At 41.7% G+C, this 23,822-nt stretch overlaps 1 protein-coding gene across 2 annotated transcripts; it reads left to right on the top strand.

Annotated features, from left to right (window-relative positions):
- Positions 1–415: 415 nt before the first annotated feature.
- Positions 416–21,742, top strand: mlsl (malate synthase-like). 2 transcript variants are annotated; one of them, XM_039813658.1, is made up of 15 exons: positions 416–460; positions 7,566–7,694; positions 7,784–8,002; positions 10,241–10,331; positions 11,182–11,258; positions 12,716–12,826; positions 13,324–13,383; positions 16,673–16,829; positions 17,477–17,675; positions 18,194–18,272; positions 18,358–18,450; positions 19,560–19,632; positions 19,711–19,778; positions 20,015–20,139; positions 21,144–21,742. In XM_039813658.1, the coding sequence occupies exons 1-15, from the start codon at positions 455–457 to the stop codon at positions 21,307–21,309; spliced, it is 1,653 nt and encodes a 550-aa protein (XP_039669592.1). In that variant the 5' UTR covers positions 416–454; the 3' UTR covers positions 21,310–21,742. The 2 variants fall into 2 exon arrangements, with proteins under 2 accessions (XP_039669592.1, XP_039669594.1); XM_039813660.1 differs by lacking the exon at positions 19,711–19,778 and having other exon boundaries at positions 21,144–21,280.
- Positions 21,743–23,822: the final 2,080 nt, after the last annotated feature.

Here is a 23,822-nt window from a genome sequence, read left to right as displayed (position 1 = left end):
TATCCAAAGAGACGGAAGGAGTGCCAACATACATTTGAACATTGCTGAGAACACTTAGAGAAGGCACATTTAGTTTCTAGGTTGCCTTTGCTATAAGATTAAAGCAGGGGGTTTGCTCAGGCTAACAACGGTTAGAACTGGACCGTTGTGGAACGGAAAAAGCATATTGAGGAATGGTGGATCCAAGTTTTAGTCAGTTCAGTTTAGGTCATTTCAAATTACATCTAGTAATTTCCAATAAAACAAAATGACAAATAAATCACTATTTTGACCATGACTGCTATTATAAGGCACATAGTGTTTAAATAGCCTCACATGTCGATGTACAGAATCTACGCAGACAGTTTAGGACTTTAAACTATGCATACACACAAACACCTTCCTGTTTAAACAGTGAGCAAAGGAAGACCATAACCAAAGTCCACTGCAGAGGGAACAGAGCCCTGCCATCAGCATGCCTGTGAGTATCAGCGTATTTCTTTATTGTGCAGCAAAAATCGACATTAAGGACAGTAGAGACGGCCACATTATGGGTGATGGAAAGGAACAACTATGTGAGGAGGCGTTAGGGTGTGTGTGGCATGATGGACTTTGAACTTCAGAGCAGTTTCATGAGACTTAGTTTAAGGGTAGTGATAGTTAGATAGTAAGTTCTGTTTCAGACGTGTTGGTGCTTTGACAGGCCTTAGGAATTTAAATAATGAAATGAAATGGTGTACAACATGTTTTGGTGCTTGAATCAACATTGAAGTGGTGGAAGAAGTATTCAGATCCTTTACTGAAGTAAAAGTACTAATACCACAGTGTAAAAATACTCTGTTACAAGTAAAAGTCCTGCATTGGAAATGTTACTTAAGTAAAAGAATATTAATCAGGAACATTTTCTTAAAGTATTAAAAGTAAAAGTACTTAATGCAGAAAAATCCTCCCATTTTAGAAAGTGTAAAGGATCCAAACAGTTGAGTGTTTAATGGTCTAATCATTTCAGCTGGACTTGTCGGCTGTTATGTTGTTGGCTAGTTTAATTTATAATAAAACATCAGATTTTATAAACTACATGTGTTTTGTGTGCAGAAATCTTAATGTGTAAAGTAACTAATAACTATAGCTGTCTGATTAATGTAGTGGAGTAAAAAGTACAATATTTCTCTCTGAAATGTAGCGGAGTAGAAGTAGAAGTGCCTCACCACTGCAGAGTACCAACCAGGATTTAGGAAACTGATGGGCATTTCTCACTGCTTTCTGATGTTTTAGGCTAGACCAGGGGTCTTCAACGTTTTTCAAGCCAAGGACCCCTTAACTGAGAGAGACGGAGCAGGGACCCCCTACTACATATATTGTATAAAATTTGCATATTAAACTGGGCCTACAATAACGTGTATATTCTGTTTACATACATAGTACATAGAATACTAAGATATCAAAATAATAATTGTTGGCATGATCAAGTTTTAATGTTTAAACATACATGTGGCATCTGTGGGTGTCTACCTTAGTGACTACCTTACCTATAGGCTAGTACGCCTATCATCACTGTTTTTTTTTCTACAAATAGGCTGATTTATATTTGCTAATAATTTGTTGGATTTGTGTTAAGACATTTACATTTTTGACAAAACATTATGTAAATTATTATACATTATACCATAATTTGGCGGCTCCCCTGCAGTAACTCTGAGTCCTTTGAAGAACCATTTAAAAACCAGTACTTTTTCTGTGTGCAGCTGTTGAACACAGTGGAGCATTCAGCAGCTAAAGAGAACGATATTTCCCCCAGCAGTTGGATGAAACTGAAAATCAAGCTAAAAGGAGAGAACTAACATTCATCAGGTGGACACAAACAGGACTCCGTATGATCCAGTTGCTCCCTTTCACTTGAATGCATAATAAGAAAGCTGTTTTCCATAATAGCTTTAATATGTCGATGTTGTGTTTACAGCCGGTTGCGCTGCCTCAAAATGACCATTCAATTCATAAATGCAGGTTTATGTCGTAGAGTGGGGTAGGGAACAGCCCTGATTACCATCACTCTCTATCAGAGTACATTTGCATAACTTTTTCACTTTTTCAACTGCTCCATCTCGTACCGCTTATTCTTTGAGTGTTGGTATCCAGCACAGGCGTTTCTGTTAAAGTTGTAGTCACAACAAGTCCATACGTCTCAGTGATACACCTTTTGGAACTTTTAAGGGTCCTGCCTTTTAAAAGGCACTCGGACTGACTGCCTCCCCAAGTTCGTCAAAAAAGTGCCTCGGAACACACCGAAGCGACGCCGACATGAGCGTACGTTCTGCGCATGCGCGAGACGTAATACATCTCCATAACAGCAGGCGGCGCTAATCTGTATTGTCGCCCAAAAAAATCAAACCGGCAGCTGATTGGACGAACGCGTCACGTGGGTCTGGTTTCTCCAGAATTTCAAAGCCAGACCAACGTGTTTCTGAAAACATTTTAAGCGAGAAATAGGCCGTGCAGTTGCTGAATCTGTCTTCATTTCAGATCGACAAAAGTCAGTTTAAAAGATGTTCGTCAGATTTTGAGAGACTGTAGTCACGCTCATCCCGCTCGTCATTTCTGGGTTAGCACTCTACCAATCAGATTGGTCATTGAGTCCGACTTGCCAGATTGTCCGACGGCTGATAATCGGGTTGGTGTGTCAGGGCCTTTACAGATAGAGTAGTTCTAGACCACACTCTGTCATTTACAGAGACACAACTATTTCCCCAAGAGCAAGCATTTGGTGTGACAGTGGCAAGAAAAAACATCCTTAAACAGACAGAAACCTCGGTAAGGCCCAGGCTCTTGGTGGGCGGCCATCTGCCTCTGCCGGTTCAACCCGTTCTCATTCCGAACTCGTAAAATAAGTACGTTTGGGCAGTGTCCTTCAGCGTCTGATGCGACGAAAAAGGCACCCTTCGGCGTATTTGTGTAACGTACTGGGGAGAGCCACAGTTGGATGAGATTTAGCGAGTGGTATGTAATGGGAAATTGCTGCGTAAGGACGGTGGTTGGGGTGGCGAATGGGTAAAACATCGGACTTTCACTCAGGACCCTTACGAAAGGAAAATATATTTACCAATATATTACTTGAAATATATTGTAATATATTACAATATATTATTTTCCATTACATTTTACAATATATTATATATTGAAAAAACATGGAATAATATATTGATGATACATATATTATACAATATATTATATATTGCAATATATTGCAAAATATACAAATTATTGCCACTTTCATATATTCCAAAATATATATTTATATATTTATATTTATAAATATCCACCATAATGTATTCCCATTTATATGGGAAAACGTATTGGTAATATATGTAAAGATATAGTTTCACATCTTTGTTTAATATATGGTAGAATATATGTTAAATATATGGAAGAATACATTTTAAATATATGTAAAATTATATGGAAACATATATGTACAGATATGTTTAATATATGGTAGAATATATTCTAAATATATGTAAAATTATATGGAAACATATGTACAGATATGTGTTTAATATATGGTAGAATATATTTTAAATATATGTAAACCTATATGGAAAAATAAATGTACAGATACATGTTCAATATATGGTAGAATATATACTAAATATATGTAAACTTATATGGAAACATATATGTACAGATATGTGTTTAATATATGGTAGAATATATTTTTAATATATGGCATACATAATTTTTGCCCGGTGTCTTAACGTCTGTTTCAGAGCACCAGAGAGCAGAGCAGACATATCAGTACCACCGAAAGGAGGCGCCGAAATCTGCGTTGCTATTCGGTCCGGTAGATACAGGTTGTGAAGGCACCTGTGTCGTATTAGCACCGGATTTCAGTACCCAACCCTATTCAGGAAGAAGATTTTTAAAAGTAAATGTAAAACGTGGAGGCAGGGAATAAAGGACCCAATCCAGGAAGGTAGGCAGGAGAAGGTTTGAGGAAGGGGATTTATTAACAAAAACACGGCAGCACTAAGGCTGGTAAAAACCCAGGGAAAAATACAAAAAAGCACAAGGCTGAAACAAACTGACAGGATAGAAACTAACTCAATAGACAGGACCAGGACACAAACTAGCAGGGCGAGGAACACAAACTCACGCAGGCAAGACAACGGACACAAAACAATCTGACAAGACACAAAGGGAAACACAGAGGCTAAATTAACTAGGTAACGAGCAAACACAGGACAGGTGACACCAGGGCAGGGGATCAGGTGGAGCACATTAGACAATCACACAGGCGGGAAAACACAGGAAGCAGAACTAGATATGACAAGAAAGAAAATGGACTATCACAATAAAACAGGAAACAGAACATAATACAAAACAAGACCGAAAATCACTCAATGACAAGGAGACAAAACCCACAGTACAAAAACAATACTTAGGGACATACATTAAAGGGGTGATAGAATGATTATATAGGGTATTTCACACTGGTCTTTATGGTCTCCTAATGGGGTATGTAACATTGGTTGGACTGAAAATGGCCTGGTTGATATTTTATTGGCCCTTATGCATCCATGTGTTTTGGCCCTATTTTCAAGAGCTTTTCTTCCAAATATTGTATGCTCATGAGCTGCGCACTGATTGGTTGAGCAAATCCCCATACACACACATTAGAGACGCGCGCTGATTAGTTGAGCGAATCCCCATACATGCACATTTGAGACGACAGAATCAACTATATAAAGCTCAAATATGGGCCGGTTACGAAAATTGATGGCTAATTGCAAATTTGGAAAGATGTGTCGGACTTTAGGACCTCCACACAGTCTGACGAGAAAGCGGCAGCCTGCTGGGCTCCATACCCAGGGCAAAGTCACGCTTTGTGGATTACTGCACTACCGGGGCTCCGCGGCCGGCTGCCGGCATAACTATAATATATTTAGGGCCCGAGCGCCGACAGCGGCGAAGGCCCTATTGAAACTGAAGGAATTATTATTTTTTTCTGCAAATGAATTGGCTTTTTGGGGGGCTTAACATATTCAACAACAAGTCTGGTGAAAATGTATGTATTTTAAGGGTTTCGGGAATACGTGCGCAAAAATGGCTCGCTAGCGCCCCCTACAAAGTTAAAGAAATTGAGCCCCTGCAGTGCATTTGGCGTAGACTCACGAAACTTGGTAGAAATATGTCACATGTCAAGATGTACAAAAACCGTAATTGGAGCCATACCCTAAACCCAACAGGAAGTCTGCCATTTTTTGCCAAGTTCAAAATTAGTACGATTTTGGCCACTTTAACGAACTCCTCCTAGAGATTTCATCCGATCAACTTCAAACTTGTATGTCTGTATCATCTCAACACCTTAAAGATGAAAAGTTGTTAAAAGAAAAACTTCGTCATAGGGCGTGGCCGTGGTGGGGCGGCCATTTTGAGTGTTTAGCGATGAAAAAGAAGTTGTTGTAACTTGAGTGTAATGCGTTGTCGTATCTGCCCGAATTTCTCACCGAATCACAAGGGTCCAGGCCTGAAGACACCTACAGGCCAACATTGACTTTTGGTCATAGCGCCCCCCGCTGGCATCAGGAAATCTGCCTTATATGACAAACATCATCCGATTTACATAAAACTTATAATGTGTGGTCAACATGTGATACTGAGCCGCACCCTATATTTTAACCATGCCCACTTAATCAGGCCACGCCCCTTTCATAACATTTGAACCGTTTAAGGTAGAGTCTTGTGTGAGGTGTCATTGAATTCAGCAGAAAGTTCCTTCTTCATTGATGATGGTTTGGCCTGCCCCCTATGCTTACGTCACGCCCCCTTTTAAAACTAATGACCTGTTTGACGTAGACCCTTGTGTGAAGTATCATTGAACTCAGCAGACTTCCTTCTTCATTGGTGATGGTTTGGCCCGACCCCAATGTTTAAGCCACGCCCCCTTTCATGAATATTGACCCATCTAAGGTAGACCCTTGTGTGAGGTATCATTAAACTCAGCAGAGACTTCCTTCTTCATTGGTGATTGTTTGGCCCGCCCCTTTGTGCTTAGCCACACCCTTTTTTATAAATGATGACCCGTTTATGGTAGAGTCTTATGTGAGGTATCAATGAACTCAGCAGACTTACATTTTTATTGTAAAGGTTTGGCCTGCCCCCTATATTTTGGCCACACCCCCTTTCATAGCTAATGAACTGTATGACGTAGAGTCTTGTGTGAGGTATCGTTGAACTCAGCGGGGTGTTCCCTTTTCATTAGTGAGGATTTACGGCGTCTGAGTGCCACCCAAATGCACGGTCGCAAGGAGCAGTGTCTGCCGGTAACCCTGACGCACGCAGAGGCGCGAGGGCCCGTCCATCGCTGCTCGCAGCTTTAATTACAGTTTGAATTTCAACACGACACTTATATCACAGCTACCCCAAGGTCTTACAAAGCTAACAAAAGCTAACAGTCCGATTTGAATTTAAGACATTTTTATGAATGTGAGGGTTCTTGTTAGGAGAAGAAGCTAGCCAACTATGTGTTCCATTCAATACAATGGGAAAATATAGCGGCTAGCTAGCTACACTTTTGGCATAACTATTGAAATTGAAATTGTTTATTTAAGAGGATAACCCCTTGAGATGAAGCATCTCGTTTTCGAGGGGGTCCTCGAGACAACGGACAATAAGACAAGGACAATACAATACAATACAGCACTTATACATTCACACTCGCTAGAGCTCTCCCTTATCCCACCCCCCCCACCCGCTCCACCGACTCCTTGAAATCAAGTTTGTATATAATACATATTATAGTATTAAGAAACATGACAAAATTTATATATTGATAGCCTACATATAAAAAAATATATTGCAAGGTCTTGATTGCAATATATTTTTTGATATGTAGGCTATCAATATATAAACATATATGATATATGCATATATGGCAATATATTGGAAAATATAAATATCAAATCACATATATGGGAATATAGTGCCCAATATATCACATGATATTTTCCAATGTACTGCAATATATTTTGGTTTCGTAAGGGGAGACTCGGGTTCGCGCCCTGCGTGTGGCGTTTTGTTTCCCCATCTTCGGCGTGTGTTTCCCGGCTTTTGAGGCGTCCTTTCCCCGTTGTTTTTCTCCTAAACCCAACCTCCGCGATTCCGTTCACCCGTCCCGACCAAGCGCGTCAAAAAGGAGGAAAAAGGGACGGCAATAGTGGCGACCAAGCACGTTTACATGAGACGCTAAAGGAGACTTTTAACGTCAAATAAGAACGAGAAAGGCTCCTGACCGAACGTCCTTATTTTACGAGTTGGGTGTGAGAATGTGTTGGCTGGTTGGGACCCAGAGACACTCATACAGATATAGAGAAATATGATTCATATTAATTATAGCTGTCCGTATGATGTACAGTGGCAATTATAGTAACAATAAAGATAATAGAACTTTGACTATTATAAAATATTGTAGTAGCAGTGCAGGACGTAGCGGGCGTGGAGCAGGACCACTGCAGCAGCTGCAAAGAACCCCCTTTCTGCAGTATGGATGTTGACCTTAATAAACCCGCATCATAGACTCTTCTCGTCCACAGGGTCCAGTCAGCATGGAGCTGTCCCCCCCTCCCTCAGGTCTAGAAGCAGAATATGAGAGACTTTTCACCGCAGAATCCCTCCTCTTCCTCCACGAGCTGGTCTCCACATTTAATGAGGAGGTGGATCAGGTGAGACAGCAGAAAAAGCTCTTTTTTTCTATTCAGTGCATGGGGGACGTGTTGAACTCAGGATGAGAAATCTGTGACACTCTCTTCAGGTCCTGCGGTTACGAGTGTCCAGAAAGGCCCATTTGGACCTTTCAGGTGACCTGCCGAGCTTTCTGGAAAATACCAGCCATATCAGGACAGACCCGGCCTGGAGGGTGCTCCCTGTCCCCCCGAGGCTCCAGAGAAGACACGTGGACATTGGGGACTTGGCTCCCTGCGATACGCAGCGCTTTATTAAAGCTCTCCAGTCACCAGCACAAGGCATACAGGTACTGCCTCTGTTACTCACACCACACCAGACCAACACAACAACTGTACCTGTTTGCTCTACTGTTTGGTACGGAGCCCCTAAAGGGACATGGGCAGAGGTTAAATTGGGCCAGAGTGCACCGGAGTGCAGCTCCGCCTCCTTCAGCACCAAACATTTTGCCAGGGCTTCACCCCCAAATGTTTTGAGTGTAGCCTGAATTTATTTTGAAAAGTTGACTGACAAATATGAAACCGGATGTCGGTTAGTGTAAATGGGAATTAATTTTTTCTGATGTGCACAAGATACTTTCTGGTGTGAACGAGACACCAATCTGAGTAGCAGTCAGAATGGCTGCAGAGGAGGAGATATTTATCTTCATGGAAACGCAATGGAATGTACCTGATAGTGTCACGAACACACTTAAAGATGATAAGGCAACTGGTAACTGATTTCATGCTGTGAATGTGAAATATTAAGTTAGCCAAATAATGTCAGCAGTACTTTGTTAGCATCATTTTGCTAGCCTTAGATTGGTTTCTTGTGAGCATGAGATGCTTTTGCGTGCGCACGCTCTACCATGTGAGCTATCCAGGCACCCCATGTAATGCCTTATTATAATTACTAATCATTTCCATCAAGAGAACACTCAAATGCAGTGGGAAACTTCAATCTGATGTCCTTTGATTCCAGTGAGCATGTGGCGTTGTCAGAATTACATAGCATGATTGTTATCATATGATCTTGATGAATCTGAACATATCAATATAATATTGAGATATACATACTGAGTGACATCACAAACCTCTACATAACAAAACAATAACACTGCAGTTTTGATTTTGACTCAAAACTTGCACACACACCATCCTGCAGCCAGAAATACTCACTAATGAGGGTAAATCCGCTGCTGAAAATAGTGCCCAACAAAATGTTATGCGTTTGGATAACATTTGCTAAGAACCACTGTGGCAGGCTGATGAAGGACTGTCTCACTTTGTGGCGAATAGGTTTCTCTCCAGCAGTATAAGAGGTTCATCCAAACCGGACATGAGGGGAGGGATAGTCCAGAAATACTCAGACATCCATGAAGGTCTTTAGCTAATTGAAATGACTGCGGGATCCAGGGATTATCAATATTTTTTTATTTAAAATTAATATTATTTTAAACATTTTGGGTAATAGCTACCAGAAGCAGGCTAGAGACAAAGACTGAGCCTTTCTTCAAATACGTAGTTTAAGCTGAGCTGTCACTGTTTGGTGCTTAACACCTTTGCAAAGTGTTTTGAGGAGGAAAACATTGTAACGTGAAGAAAATACAAAAGCTGCATTCATTTTGATTTTATTTATGATTCTGTTTTCGTCACTTGGGGACAGCAGAACAAGCTTCATGAACATGAGTATGAACTTACACACAAAATGCTGTAGTTTGTGTCCATGAATGAATGAATGATGTTTTATTTACCTGTCATGCCACTAAGTGGCCCATCCCACACGGAATTCCATGACACCAATACAAAAGTAATTTCATCCACAGCTTCCGGTCCCAATGTCCACACACAACATACTCTACTCTGCACAAAATAAAGGATAAAGGAAACATATTACAGCAGCCACAACACAATAGTCTAACCCAGTGGTTCCCAACCTGGGGTCCGGGTACCCCTTAGGGGGGTCGGCAAAGATCACAGGGGGTGCGCAAATCTTTATTTGGTTTGAGGATGAGGTAAAAAAACTTTTTAAACAAATTATGATAATACACTAGAATATATAATGTATACAAAAGTCGGTATAAAAACTATATATTTTTGTTCTCGCTTAAAATTGGAGGCAGGCTACTTAGTAGGCCAAACCTCCGGGACCCCTTAACCTGGGACCCTTGCTGTCATCAGGTCATCTGGTAGCTGCTATCATCCTCGTCTTTCCTGCCGCCACGGCATCATTATTTTATGAATGAAATGTAAAAGTCCTGATAACTGCTCTGTATCAAAAAAGAAAGTAAGGCTCTATCTCGAGAGTTACCTCAACAAGCTTTTCTTAGACATAAGTAGGGGGGGGCGCCAAGGAAACTGGTCTAACCCATACATTGTCCATACAAGTAAAGAAATAACAGGGAATGTTAGCATGCTAACATCCTGGACCAAGATGGTGAATGTATTACTGGTAATGTTAAATATCAACTGTGAGCGTGTTACCAAGCTAACAAGCTTAGCATTTAGCACAGCCTCAAAGAGCCATTGTGTCCTCTCTTTGCTTTCAGGTTGACTTTGACGACGGGAACTGCCCGACATATCACAACCAGATCAAAGGCATTCATAACGTTTTGAAGGCGGTTTACAACCAGTTCCCCAGTAAGTGCTTTACTTTACTTTATATTGGATCATTACAGGAATATGTGTGTGGCTGCACATATATGTCAGGCAGGTCACCGTCCTGTCCTGTCCCATTAAAACTTTTTAACACTTCATGACTGAGTGTTAGATAAGATTCATATACCGTACATCACAATACTGCACAAAGAGCAACTTGCACAAACGTAGGTTTTACTTAGGTCTTCATAAATACTACAGTATTTGACCCTTGAAAACATCAGAAATATGGGTTTCTTTCAACTAAATTGACCGAAAATAACATGCATGCATGGATGCACGTTGTATGGAACCCATTTTATAGCATTAAAAAGAATAAATGTTTAAATGGTTTCAAAACAGTGTAGACTAAACTTTGACATAAACCAGTCTGTGTGATCCACTCAACATCCTCTGATCTTAACTATTAGTCAAATTAATTCATAATTTCTGCTTTGTTTTAACTCCAAAAATAGGGATAATGTCATATCATTTAGGTTTATTTACCAAGAATAAAAAAAAGCGTTGAAATAAGTGACAAAAACGTTTAAAAAGAAAGCATCAAAGGCATTAGAAAAAGCACCCAAAAAAAATCTATTTTGACCCGGAAGGAAAACAAGTTCATGGTCGACAGGAAGACAACAGGAGGGTTAAGTAGCTGTACATTTTTATTTCCAACTTGTATACGTTTGTACATTCTTTGCTTTGTATTTTTTTAAATTTTTGTTCTTATATTCTATCCTATTTATTATTTCTTGTATATTCTGTACGTGTGTCTGATATTTTGCGGCTGTAGCACTGAAATTTCCCAATTTGGGATCATGAAAGTCTATCTAATCTAATGTGTTGGCAGATGTTCCGCCCATATCTCAGGCTCCGGTGCTGATGCTTCGTCCTCGCGCCTGGAACATGATGGAGCACAACATGATGGTAGGTGTTGTGAATAATGTTACATTCCACATCCCATTCTGTGACAACGCTGAAGAAAGTCATTCTCATCCGTTTGAATTATTTCCTAAAAGGCAACGCTGTTTTCCTATCTGTGTGAACAAACTTTGGGACAATCCTTCTGCCAATCTTGACTCTTTTTCTATCTTACTACACATCATCTACAGTGCTCAGCATAAGTGAATACACCCATGCTAAAGTTGACTAAAAAGAGGAATAAAAAAACATCTTTTGGAAATTGATCTCAATGCCTTAATTGAAAAAAAATAGGAAAAATCCAACCTTTAAGGACACCATTTTTCTTTTTGAATGAATAATGTATCGTAAATAAATAAATGTTCTTCCTTAAAATACAGGGGGCATAAGTCAGTGCACCCCTATGTTAAATTCCCATACATGGCAGGCAGATTTTTATTTTAAATAGCCCCACATCATCACATACCCTTCACCATACCTAGAGATTGGCATGGGCTACTTCCCATAAGATCATCTTGAAATAAAGCTACACTAAGAACAACTGTAGAGCTGGGATGTGATTTGGTAATGTGACTTTGGCGACTCCTGGTGGTAGTATCGAAGGAGACACTGTGTCGGAAAACTAACTGTCTCACAAAACGTCTGCTCTCAGAATATTTATATATTTTTTTTTATTTATTTAACCTTTAGTTATTCAGGGAAGCTTCACTGAGAGGCAGCCTATTTTTAAAATACTAAGAAGGCTCAACACAACATGAAACTTTGCCACCAAGTAGCACCAGGGGCTCTACACCTTAACGAAAGCATGGACAACATTGTTTGTGTACCCAGAGTTTACTAAAAAGAAAGGTTTTGAACAACTCACCGTAGCTCTTGTTGTTTCCAGCCCTAGGTTGCATTTTGGCGAGAGTTAGGCTACGATTTGACAGCTCTTTAATAAGCAAAAGGCTTCAGCAATTGTTTCATCTGTGGCAGTGTGGAGACGGCTGACTCTAAATTTTTTACAGAACATTTAATGTAATGATTACCCGAGTAAATAGAATATTTAATAACAAACATCATTAACAAAATGTAAAAGCCTGTTTTGGTTGGCGTTAGATGTTGGTGGGAGATTAGTTGTTGATCTCAGAGTATATAAAGTCTTGGCTTTCAGCTGAACTTCCAACAGAATATTCACACTGGTTTGCTGGTCCAAGAAATGTTTGTATAATTTATGGGAACTGATATGTTTTCTTATGATGAAGTTGTTTTTTTTCAGTAAAAATAGCAAATATATAATGGTTCTAACCGCTGACATTTTTTCTATAGCGTCAGTCAAAACATAGCAGTTTCACAAAATCAACTTGGGGCTGTGATAACACGTTATGGGTATTTTTTGTCATTAGTTTTGATGTGTTATTGGCTACATTAGTATATGAATTATCAAAAAGAAAATAAATAAAGACTTTATTTGTGTTTGGCAGGTAGAGGGGAGGGAGGTTCCTGGTCCTCTCTTTGACTTTGGACTCCTCATGTTTCACTGTGGACAGACACTTTCTGCAAACCAGAGTGGACCCTTTTTCTACCTCTCAAAAGTAACACACACACACACAAGCACGCACGCATGCACGCACACACACACACACACACACACACACACACACATGCATGCACGCACACACAAGTACACACACACACACACACACACGCACACATACACACAAATACACACATGCCAACACACATGCCAACACACACGCACATACACGAGCACACAATCACACGCACGCACACGCGCACGCAGACATGCATGCGCACGCACACATACACACACATGCAAGCACACGCACACACACACACACACACGCACGCACGCATGCACACACATACACACACATGCGAGCACACACACACACACACACCACGCACACACACACGCATGCGTGCATGTATGCATATACACATACACACACATGCGAGCACACACACACACACACACACACACACCACACACACACACACACACACAAACACACACACACACACACACACACACACCCCCAGATGATAATAGGTTTCTCTTGTGTTCCAGGTGGAGAGCTTCATGGAGGCCAGACTATGGAACAAGATATTTGTCTGGTGTCAACAGAAGGTGTGCACGTCTGTGACTGTTTATGCACATATCAATCATATCTTTTTCTGATGATGTTTGAACCTGATCATTCTCATTTTAAACAGTTCTCAGCTAAATCTTTTGTTTGAAGTGAGCAGATGAAACTACAGTAGGGCTGCCAGTAGACCGGTAAACTGCTTCTGTAGCTGTGAGGACAGGCAGACAGAGAAAACACAACAAGTCAGTTCCTTGCTGATTGTTATCTGTATGTGTTGTACGTTCAATGGGCCACTGTTCAGAAGAAAAACAATATCGGAGATTTTGAGGAGAAGAAAAAGTCACAATATTTTGAGAATCAAATCTTACTACTAGGAGAAGAAAACGTGAAGAAGTAGTAAACAGGGCGTTCTGCCAGCTGAAGTTAACATTTTTACTGTAACAATAAGCACCTTATTATCAGAGAGTTTGGGATAGGGAAATGAAATGAATGCAATTACATGAAGTATGAGTCCCATATTGAGAGGTGCTCTGAGGCAGTGGCTGCTGCACAGCGGGGACTGAGAGCGCAATACAACTTCATGGCATGAGAACATTTTTGAAAATGTTTTGACTCTGGAAATGAAATGAGTTACTCTAGTCTTGCATAGCCAGACCTTCTTCCACGGCGGTGCGCAGGAGGGTCTGGCTAGTCCACACAGCATTCCTGGATGGGAGAAAACCGTGCTCTGGTTTATTGGTATTTCTTTAAACCAATCGCAATCGTCTCGGGCGGCGCTAAGCTCCGCACGGAGCCACGGTGCCACGGTGCCACGGTGCCTCTGCAAAATAGCCTCGGGAAGGAACTTGTTTTGGTGGAACGTGTGTAGGTTCAAAAGTTTTTTTTAGTCGTGCAACAGAAAACTCAGATTGGACCGATAGTCTAGCTAGCTGTCTGGATTTACCCTGCAGAGATCTGAGGAGCAGTTAACCATAGTCCTCAGAAATCCACCGGAGTTTAGAACGCCAACACAAAGAAAGAGGAAGGTAACGGACTTGCGGCCGAAAAGAGTGACATCCGGTGGAATTTTCCGCCGGCACCAGAGCAATCTCGGAAGTGGAACGTCGTGGATATAGACCTAGAGTTACTGTAACTGTTGTAATGGCATTGAGTGAATGTCAGTAACTCATAGAAACAAACACATAGCCCTGTTTGGGAGTGTTGGACAGATCCAAATGGACCCCAAAGGCTCTAGGGAATAGGGGGACACATAGGTGTAATACAGAATGTGGCTGTATACACTAGTGATAGTTTCGTGAAGCCTTTTCTTTATTTTCTGAGCCGACTATATGGCAACGCAAGTGTCTTTGCTAGTATAAGACCGACGCAGTTGTCAATTTCCCATCCAGCGCCCACGGCGTTTAAATAGCAAATGCACCTGCGCCCATTTTTGCACCCATGGGTGTGCTGGTCTTACAGGGAGGTGTGTTCAGGTGAATTCAAAATAGCAAAAGTGTATTTTGACACGCCCTAAACACACCTGCGCCATGCACCTCACGCCTCACGCTTAGGTCGTTAAAATAGGGCCCTTGATGTTTTTGTCACATTTTATGATGTTTTTGTCACATTTTATGATGTTTTTGTTGCTTTTTCTGCCGTTTTTGTCACTTTGTTTGACGTTTTGTCCCTTTTGACGTTTTTGTCAGTTTTTTCAATGTTTTTGTTGCTGTTTGTCTATGTTTTTGTCGCTTTTTTTGATGTATTTGTTGCCATCTAGTTGGCTCAGAAAATAAAGTAAAGGCTTCATGAAGCGTCATTAAGGCTTCATTTGGACATCACAAGTATACACACAAACACCGGCCTTATGCATGCATGTAACCGAGCAACTGTGAAAAGATAAAAACACATGTAATCCCAATCCAATCATAACGTGCACCATGTTGTTCTGTGAAATTACAGCTGTATTCTCAGATTCTCACATCAAATGTTGTATCCCTGATACCTGAACTTAGGCCGGCTACACACTGCCTGCGTGGCGTGAGCGTGGCGTTTCTGTTGCGTGTCAGTTGCGTGACGGCTGCGTGGCGTTTTCTATGTCTTTGCACATCAGAAACGTGTCTGATGCCACGCTGCTGCTGCTGCTAGCCTTGTCTGGACACATGTATGTTTCCCATTGATAAACTGCACTCAAGCAGTAGTAGACTTCATGTTAAACATAAATATATACTGATTTGATTACAGCAAAGACAACGTCGGCAGTATTGACGGCAAAATAGGTTACAGAATATTTCGTTCTGTATTGACAGGTGCAATATTTGAAAATCGATAATTATTATATTATTATAATCTTTTTAAATTACATTTATATCTGCATTTATGTCAAAACCTAGAGACTTTCAAACATCAAAATGTCATTTATTAAACGTATTCTTGTCAAAATGAAATATAAACATCTTTTCATATTCTATTTTGAATGGAAACGCTTCCAACCGCTTGCGTGTCGTGTGAAAAATAGGCGCCGGTCCTATTTCTAGCGTGTGCGCGTTTTTCGAGCCGCGCCTGAGACGCAGCTGACACGCTCACGCCACGCAGCCAGTGTGCAGCCGGCCTTAGTCACAGTTTACACTCAGCAAGCACACTCCCCTGCTGTTCATAAGCTTATTTTTTGCACACCAAATTATTTCGAGCCCATCAGACACCCTGTATGCTACACCGGCTCATTACACCCTGACAGAGAAGCCAAGATGTTCCTGTTCTATAAGAGATTTTCTTAGTTTTTCTTAAAGTTTCACTTCGAGCACTTCTGCTTAAGCTTTGTTTACTGCAGCAATTTGACTTTCCAATTTCAAATGGCTATTTCATGAAATCCAATTGGCATTTTTGAACATTTATGAATGCCCTGATTATTGTGAGTAGTACAGAAACAATGCCTCCTATGTGTGTAGTTGTGTCTTAGTGAATGTGCATGTGTGTGCACGTGTGCCTGCGTGTGTTCATGTGTGCGTGCGTGTGCACGTGTGCCTGTGTGTGTGTGTGTGTGTGTGTGTGTGTATGCGTGTGTGTGTGTGTGTGTGTGTGTGTGCATGCATGTGCATGTGTGCATTTGTGTGTGTATGCATGTGTGTGTGTGCATGCGTGTGCATGTGTGCGTTTGTGTGTGTGCGTGGGTGTGCATGTGTGCGTGTGCATGTGTGCCTGTGTGTGTGCATGTGTGTGTGTGCGCGCGCGCGCGTGCGTGCGTGTGTATGTGCATGTGTGCGTTTGTGTGTGTGTGTGTGTATGTGTGTGTGTGTGTGTGTGTGTGTGTGCGTGCGTGTGTGTGTGTGTGTGTGTGTGTGTGTGTGTGTGTAGCTGGGCCTTCCACTGGGTAGCATCAAGGCGACAGTGCTGATTGAAAACGTGTTAGCAGCGTTTGAGATGGAGGAGATTCTCTACGAGCTGCGAGAGCATTCAGCAGGACTCAACTGTGGCATCTGGGATTACTCAGCCTCCTTTGTCAACAAGTTTGGTGAGCCAAACCCCCATGTTTGACGCTGAGCCAGTCATTGGGTTAGGGTTAGAGTCAGGGTTGCAGAGAGTGTTGGTGTTTTTAAAGGCAAACTTAAAATCAAAACAACTTATTTATTATTTTTCTGCTTGTGTTATGCTCTATTTCTTTATTTATATGTAGTGTGTTTTATAATTTTTTATTGTACTTAATGTACTTATTAGCCACTGTTTAGAACTTTTATTTATTGTATTTATATATTTAAGTATCTTTTGGCTTTTAAGTGTCTTTCCTCTGGTGTTTCCTCACTTATGATGACGTTTCCTCAGCTTGGTTCCTGTAATTAATTCATTTTTGTTGATGGCGGGGGGGTATTGTGTTATGTGTGTATATCTGTGTGTGTGTGTGTGTTTTGGGGGGTAATTGTATGAAGCACTTTGTGCTACATTTATGAAAAGTGCTATATACAGTAAATAAAGTCTGATTGATTGATATTTCACGGAAGGTCCAGGGCCAGTCACAATTAGGGTTCATAGAATATGTATAATGGAGTGTTTTTATTATTATGAATAACTTTTTACAAAAAGCAATTTGTACACAAACGGTAAAAAAAAAAAAAGGCAGTCCTTGTCTCATTGAAGTCCAGAGGTCATGTATTTGTGCTCCAGGCCACCGCCAGGCCTTCCTGCTGCCCGACCGCAGTAAATATGTCAACATGGAGAAGCGTTTCCTGCGCAGCTACATGGAGCTGCTGGTTCAGACGTGTCATCGGAGGGGAGCGCTGGCCACAGGAGGCATGGCTGCCCCGCTGCTGCCTCCGGACCCACTCAGTGACTCCCATAGGAGAGTGCTGGCTGCTGTCAGCAGGTAGGAACATCACAGACACACACACATGTTCATGAGACTGAGTGAGCAAAGCATTGCAGTGCAGAAGCATAGCCATCATGCTCATCGACAGTCTCTCTGGTTATCCAGGCTAGTCTCGCATTGCCAGACCTTCCTCTGGTTTATTGGCATTTCTTTAAACCAATCGCAATTGTCTTGGGCGGTGCAAAGCGCCGGATGGAGCAACGGTGCCTCTGCAAAATAGCCTCGGGAAGGAACTTGTTTTGGTGGTACATGTGTACGTTCAAAAGTTGTTTTTGTCGTAAACTCAGATTGGACAGATAGTCTAGCTAGCTGTCTGGATTCACCCTGCAGAGATCTGAGGAGCAGTTAACCATAGTTTAGAATGCCAACACAAAGAAAGAGGAAGGTGACGGACATCCGGCGGTATTTCCGGCAGCAGCTGAACAATCCCGGAAGTGTAAAGTTGCAGATGTAGACTATATTCACAGTGCCGGCATTTTGAAACTGAAATATGGCTGTCTTCTCCCACCCGTCAGACTGAAGCTGCTGGAGATCCAGGCAGGTGTGGACGGCTTCATGGTGTATGATCTGAGCTTGATCGAGCCCATGCAGAAAGTAAGCACTGGATCGTGAGCCACACTGAACTTTCTACCAACACAGAGAAGGAGAATAATGACTTGTAATTCTTCACCTCTTCCAGCTCTTCCGGCTCAACACTGAAGGCGATAACCAGCTTAACCAGCTTCGCCATGACGTCACCGTGACTCCTGATGACCTACTGTCCATGCCTTCGGTCAGTCGCTGCACTCTACACAACTTAGAGCCCCGTACACGAATAGGGTGCTGCTTTACTAACTGCACAAATTATTGGGAGGACTTGACACAGTCCCTTCCCTTCCCTTCCCTTCCCTAAATGAAGAATGTCAAAAAGAACAACAAAAACGTCGAAGGAATCGCAGCAAAAATCTAAAAAACATTGTAAAAAATGACAAAAAAATCGTAAAATTTTATTTTGACCCAGAAAATCAAAAGGTTGCATGGTCGACGGGAAGACAACACAATGGTTAAGTTTAAGTTAATTTTGAACATGTACATTTCGGTACAAGCAAGAAAACCAACAAAAACAAAATACTCAGCAAATTCAATATTCATTATTATTGTAAATGATTGAAATAAGGATTTCCATGTTCCTAAAGGAGTAAGAAGAACTTAAAAGAAACTTTTCTGGACCTACCCACTTTTTCTACCTTTCTACTTTAGTTATATACAAACAATTTAATTCTTCACTTGTTTATCTATGTACACATACGTGCATATATTCCTACTTACAGGCACATATACACATGCATACACACACACATTTTTTTCTTTTTTCTTTCAACAACTGGTATCCGTGTTTCACTTGTCAGTTAAATCAACCCAAATAATAACCCATCTAAACTAGACATAATATGTAACCCCAAGAACAATTCAATATCAATTCAGTGTGCTTTTCAAGCCTTTGTTTAACAGAGAGCACCATCTAGTGGGCTCAGTAAATAAAGAACATGCAATGCAATTCATGAAAGCTTCATTTGGACATCACTATAAGAGCACAGTCCAAAATCTCCCTTTAGGTGTTCCTTTTTACTGCATTTAATTCAATTTTATATATAGTGTCAAATATTAAAAGAAGTTATCATAGGACACATTACAGATAGAGTAGGTCTAGACCTCACTCTATAATTTACAATTCCCCCAACAGCAAACATTTGGTGCCACAGCGGCGAGGAAAAAATATGAATGAACTCAGATAGATGAATACAGTATGTATGATGTAATACTGACCTTCATAGCGCTATGTAAACGAGCGCATATCCTCTATTAGCCTCTAATAATCAGGTGTATTTTGTTTTTCCTCAGGGAGGAGTCACTCTTTATGGTTTGAAGTACAACATTGCAGTTGGTGTCCTCTTTATTAATGCTTGGCTCTCAGGTATGTACATGCAAACATTCTGGTTCTGCTCATCATTACTGTGTGGACTGTTAACAGTTAGCATGCTCGGCTTCCCAGGCGAAGGCCACTTTTTCTACAGAGACCAGGTGGAAGATTCAGCCACAGCCGAGATTTCTAGATCACAGGTGGGTTTCGGATCACACGACCCACCCCTTAGCCAAAGACAGAGTAGAAAGCACAGAGTGAAGGCCTCCTAAATCCTATAAATAGATAATTTTACAATCAGAAAATGTTTAAAGACCCCCTATTATGCTTTTTGTTGTTTTTTTCCCCATCTTTTAGTGTGTTATATAGTTTTTTGTGTATGCAATAGACGTATAAAGTAAAAAAAAACATTTTTGTGTGTGTTTGTGTGTGTCAGGTGTGGCAGTGGATCTGTCATCAGACTCGGCTGGAGGACGACGGCCGGGTGGTGAGCCGGCGGCTGGTGACGGAGCTCACCGAGCAGCTCCTGGTGGAGCTCAGGGCTCTCTGTCCCTCTGGGAGGTAAGATGAGGACATACTGCATGTCCATTGTAATCATGGGCTCCATTAACTTTAAATTGTTTATAACCCTGCTCTGTAAACTATACGGCCCATGCTCTCTTTTGAGACATAAGTATTTCATATTTTTATCTGCGCAGACACTAGTCAGACTGCTGCTGTTCTTTAGCTATCGCTATATCAACTAGTGTCACTTTCAACCGGTTTGCAAAGTAACCATCACAGTTGTATCATAAGCTGACTTTGACACTGAGAAAAAAAAAAAAGAACTGTTAAAATGTTAGGGATTAAAAAAAAAAAAAAAAAACAGGTCAACATTAGCATGATGACATCCATCCATCCATCTTTTTCCGTTTATCTGGGGTCGGGTCACGGGGGCAGCAGCTCCAGCAGGGGACCCCAAACTTCCCTTTCCCGAGCCACATTAGCCAGCTCTGACTGGGGGATCCTGAGGCGTTCTCAGGCCAAGGTGGAAATATAATCACTCCACATAGTCCTGGGTCTTCCCCGAGGCCTCCTCCCAGCTGGACGTGCATAGAACCTTTCCCTAGGGAGGCGCCCAGGGGGCATCCTTACCAGATGCTGAACCAACTCAACTGGCTCCATTCGACGCAAAGGAGCAGCGGCCCTACTCCGAGCTCCTCACGGATGACTGAGCTTCTCACCCTATCTCTAAGGGAGACACCAGCCACCCTCCTGAGGAAACCCATTTCGGGTTAGAGTATCCTGGATCTCGTTCTTTCGGTTCATGACCATAGGGTGAGGGTAGGAAGGAAAACTGACCGGTAGATCGAGAGCTTTGCCTTCTGGCTCAGCTCTCTTTTCGCCGCAGCGGTGCGACACAGTAAGTCAAAATTCTGATAGTGAGAAAGACAAATGTTGGTAAATCATAACTCTGACTTAACATGACATTAATCTTTCCGAAACGTTTCGTCTTTTCCAGTTGGGAGTGGGTTTCTGTGGTTCTTTGTCTCACTGGATGTCTTCTGTTTCTCTATCTTCTTCAGGGATAAACAGAGGCTACTCACGGCAGCAGACATGTTCATGGAGGTGGTTCTGAAGAGAGATTTCCCAGAGTTCATCACCACCTACTTGAATCAGGAGCACACCTTCCTCAGCTCCCAGAGCAGTGGACAGGCTCTGGCCACAGACATGCCCCGGCCCAAACTGTGACGGTCACGGAAGTTGAATTAAAAAAGCTTGCCTTGCTTTATAGCTGAAGAATTAAATGCAATGCCACCTTGCTAAGTTTGGTTTCTGGAAAGACATGACTTGTTACATCATAAATCAGGGGTCAGGACCCAAACTCTGAAATGCATCATCAGTCAGTCATTAGATATGACACCAATAGCACAGTTATAGTAAGACTAATACAAGTTTAAAAGTTGGGATAATGATGAATTCACAGCATGAAAGCAGCATCAAAGTACTGATGGCCTGGAGGTAGACAGTGGTGGTGATGGTGGGGGGTTCACTTCGGGTACCAGTGATACATGAAATATTAATACATTCTCACTCCCATTGCGTCAAAAAGCAAAGCTTGGTCAGGTGCCTTCGGCACTTGTTATCGACGCAAAAAGTCTCCTTTAGCGTCATATTTAGACGCGCTTGGTCGGGACTCTTGGCCTCACTTTTTGACGCTCTGGCTTGGGACTTACGTTTAACTGACATGCGGCAAGAAGAACGGGACAGTTAGGTTTAGGAAAAGATTGTTGGTGGTGTTACAAAAGGTACGTTTCAGTGACACGCGGGACAAGAACGGGACACGAACCCCGGTCTCCTGGGTGAACGTCCTATGTTGATTGACCCATCCACCAACCTCCTTGCGCAGGTTTTCGGTCTTTCATACTATTCTCTACCGTTGTCTCTCTCACAATACTACGTCATCTTACAGCGCCACGGTCGAGCTGCTGCTCTGCCCGGTGCGTTCCATACAGACGCTGAAGGGGGATTTTTGCATCGGTATCTGACGCTGAGAGACACTGACCAAGTGTCAGTATTTTACCAGTTGGGGGTGAGAACGGGTTGGAAATACAGTTTGAGTGTGAAGGTTTATCATATGCCAAGACCAGGTACAGCAGTTAATGTATACCAACCCTAACCCAAACCATTATAGGTGCACCATGGTCAACGTCTTCTGAAAATGAAGAAGTGTGGGCACAAAGTTCAAACCACCACTTCTGTGTGACTATGCAGTCTTTCACAATTGTATACACACTAAAATTGAAAATGTGCCTGTTGAAACGTGCCTGTTGGGAACGGCGGATTGTTGAGCCTGTGGTGTTGCTGCGTGCAGCTTTCTTCTCGAACAACTTCATACTGTGCTTCCTCTGGTCCTGAGAAGTTGGACATCACATAGCTGTGTCCCCTAGCAATGCTAGACTATACACATCAATGTTCTAACAGCTGGCTATTTGGGACCAGGCTATTTCCTGGAACAAAAGGGTTCATTGTGAAAGGTCCATCACCGATGAAATTAAATGTTTGAGCTTGCTAAAATGTAACATCTCCGGTCTCGCTTTCTTCATCTGTGGGTGTGTTCTACTCCCGCCCGCAAACATTCTGACACAGGGTGGAATGTAACTAAGTACATTTACTCAAGTACTGCACTATACGCTTCTGAGGTACTTGTACTTTAAAGGTTGGAGGTGCTCAAGACCAACCTTTGTACACCAGCATCCACAAACTGGAGAGCTCCAGAGGGACACTCTACACACAGACCCGTCGCCAGACCTCAGTCTTAAGGGGGGCATATGAAAAGCATGGGAGGGCACAATTATTATTAGCCTACAGTATGCAGGCCCAGCCCCCTATGGCCCGCCCATAGCGACACCCGAACAGCACTCCATGCAGACTGCATAGTTGCAGAGTACTTTACTTAGAATTTCTATTTTCTGATACTTTATACTTCCACTCCTCTACATCTCAGAGGCAAATATTGTACTCTTTACTGCACTTTGTCAGCTCTAGTTACTTTGCAGATTTAGATTATTAAAACTTAATTAAATATAATCCACTTATAAATAATATTGTATTATTATAGATTAAACTACCCAGCAGTATAACATGATTAAGCCCCAGCTTTACCAGCTGCAACATTAATGTGATTAACACATGAATGCATCACTAATTATCATTCAGTCATATAATATATATTATTCTGCATATAGAGTACTTTTACTTTAGTACTTTTTAGTCCATACGCAGCCGCTGTCTTGTAGAATATCAGAATATGGTGTGACATGGGCAGCGAGGATTTTGTGTCATATACTAAATACATCCAAAATGTGTCTAACCTGAAAATAATCGAAGCAAGGCAATTTCAACAATGGTTTATTTAGAGCCATCAATTATCAATCCAACCAAAGCACTAAGAGTTAAAACAAAATAAATTACAACATAAAACAATGAAAGAAATATCCTCAATGATAAAAAAAATGGCTGGATGTGGAACTTTAAACAGCGTGTGGTTGTCAGAGCTGATGGGCCTTGGGGTTAAATTATCACACATTTGATTTCATAGCCAATGAGGGGGAGCTGGTGTTGTCCAGCCCGGGGCATGGAGAGATATCTCTGCGTTTGGTGTTTGGCAGAAGCATGGCTGCTGAATTACAATATCCAGGGCAAGAGGAGCTGAAGGCATGGACAAACAGCCAATTAAAATATGTGATATAAGATCAAATATT

Source organism: Perca fluviatilis, chromosome 10 (assembly GCF_010015445.1).
Source record: "Perca fluviatilis chromosome 10, GENO_Pfluv_1.0, whole genome shotgun sequence".
In the NCBI taxonomy this organism is placed as follows: domain Eukaryota; kingdom Metazoa; phylum Chordata; class Actinopteri; order Perciformes; family Percidae; genus Perca; species Perca fluviatilis.
This window is presented reverse-complemented; position numbering and strand designations above follow the sequence as displayed.

Bases quoted from the DNA above. Each gene is read 5' to 3' on its own strand.
- mlsl (XM_039813658.1), top strand. The intron at 16,830-17,476 runs GTGAGCCAAACC...TTTGTGCTCCAG, and splicing joins CTCCTTTGTCAACAAGTTTG to GCCACCGCCAGGCCTTCCTG. The intron at 19,779-20,014 runs GTGGGTTTCGGA...TGTGTGTGTCAG, and splicing joins CCGAGATTTCTAGATCACAG to GTGTGGCAGTGGATCTGTCA.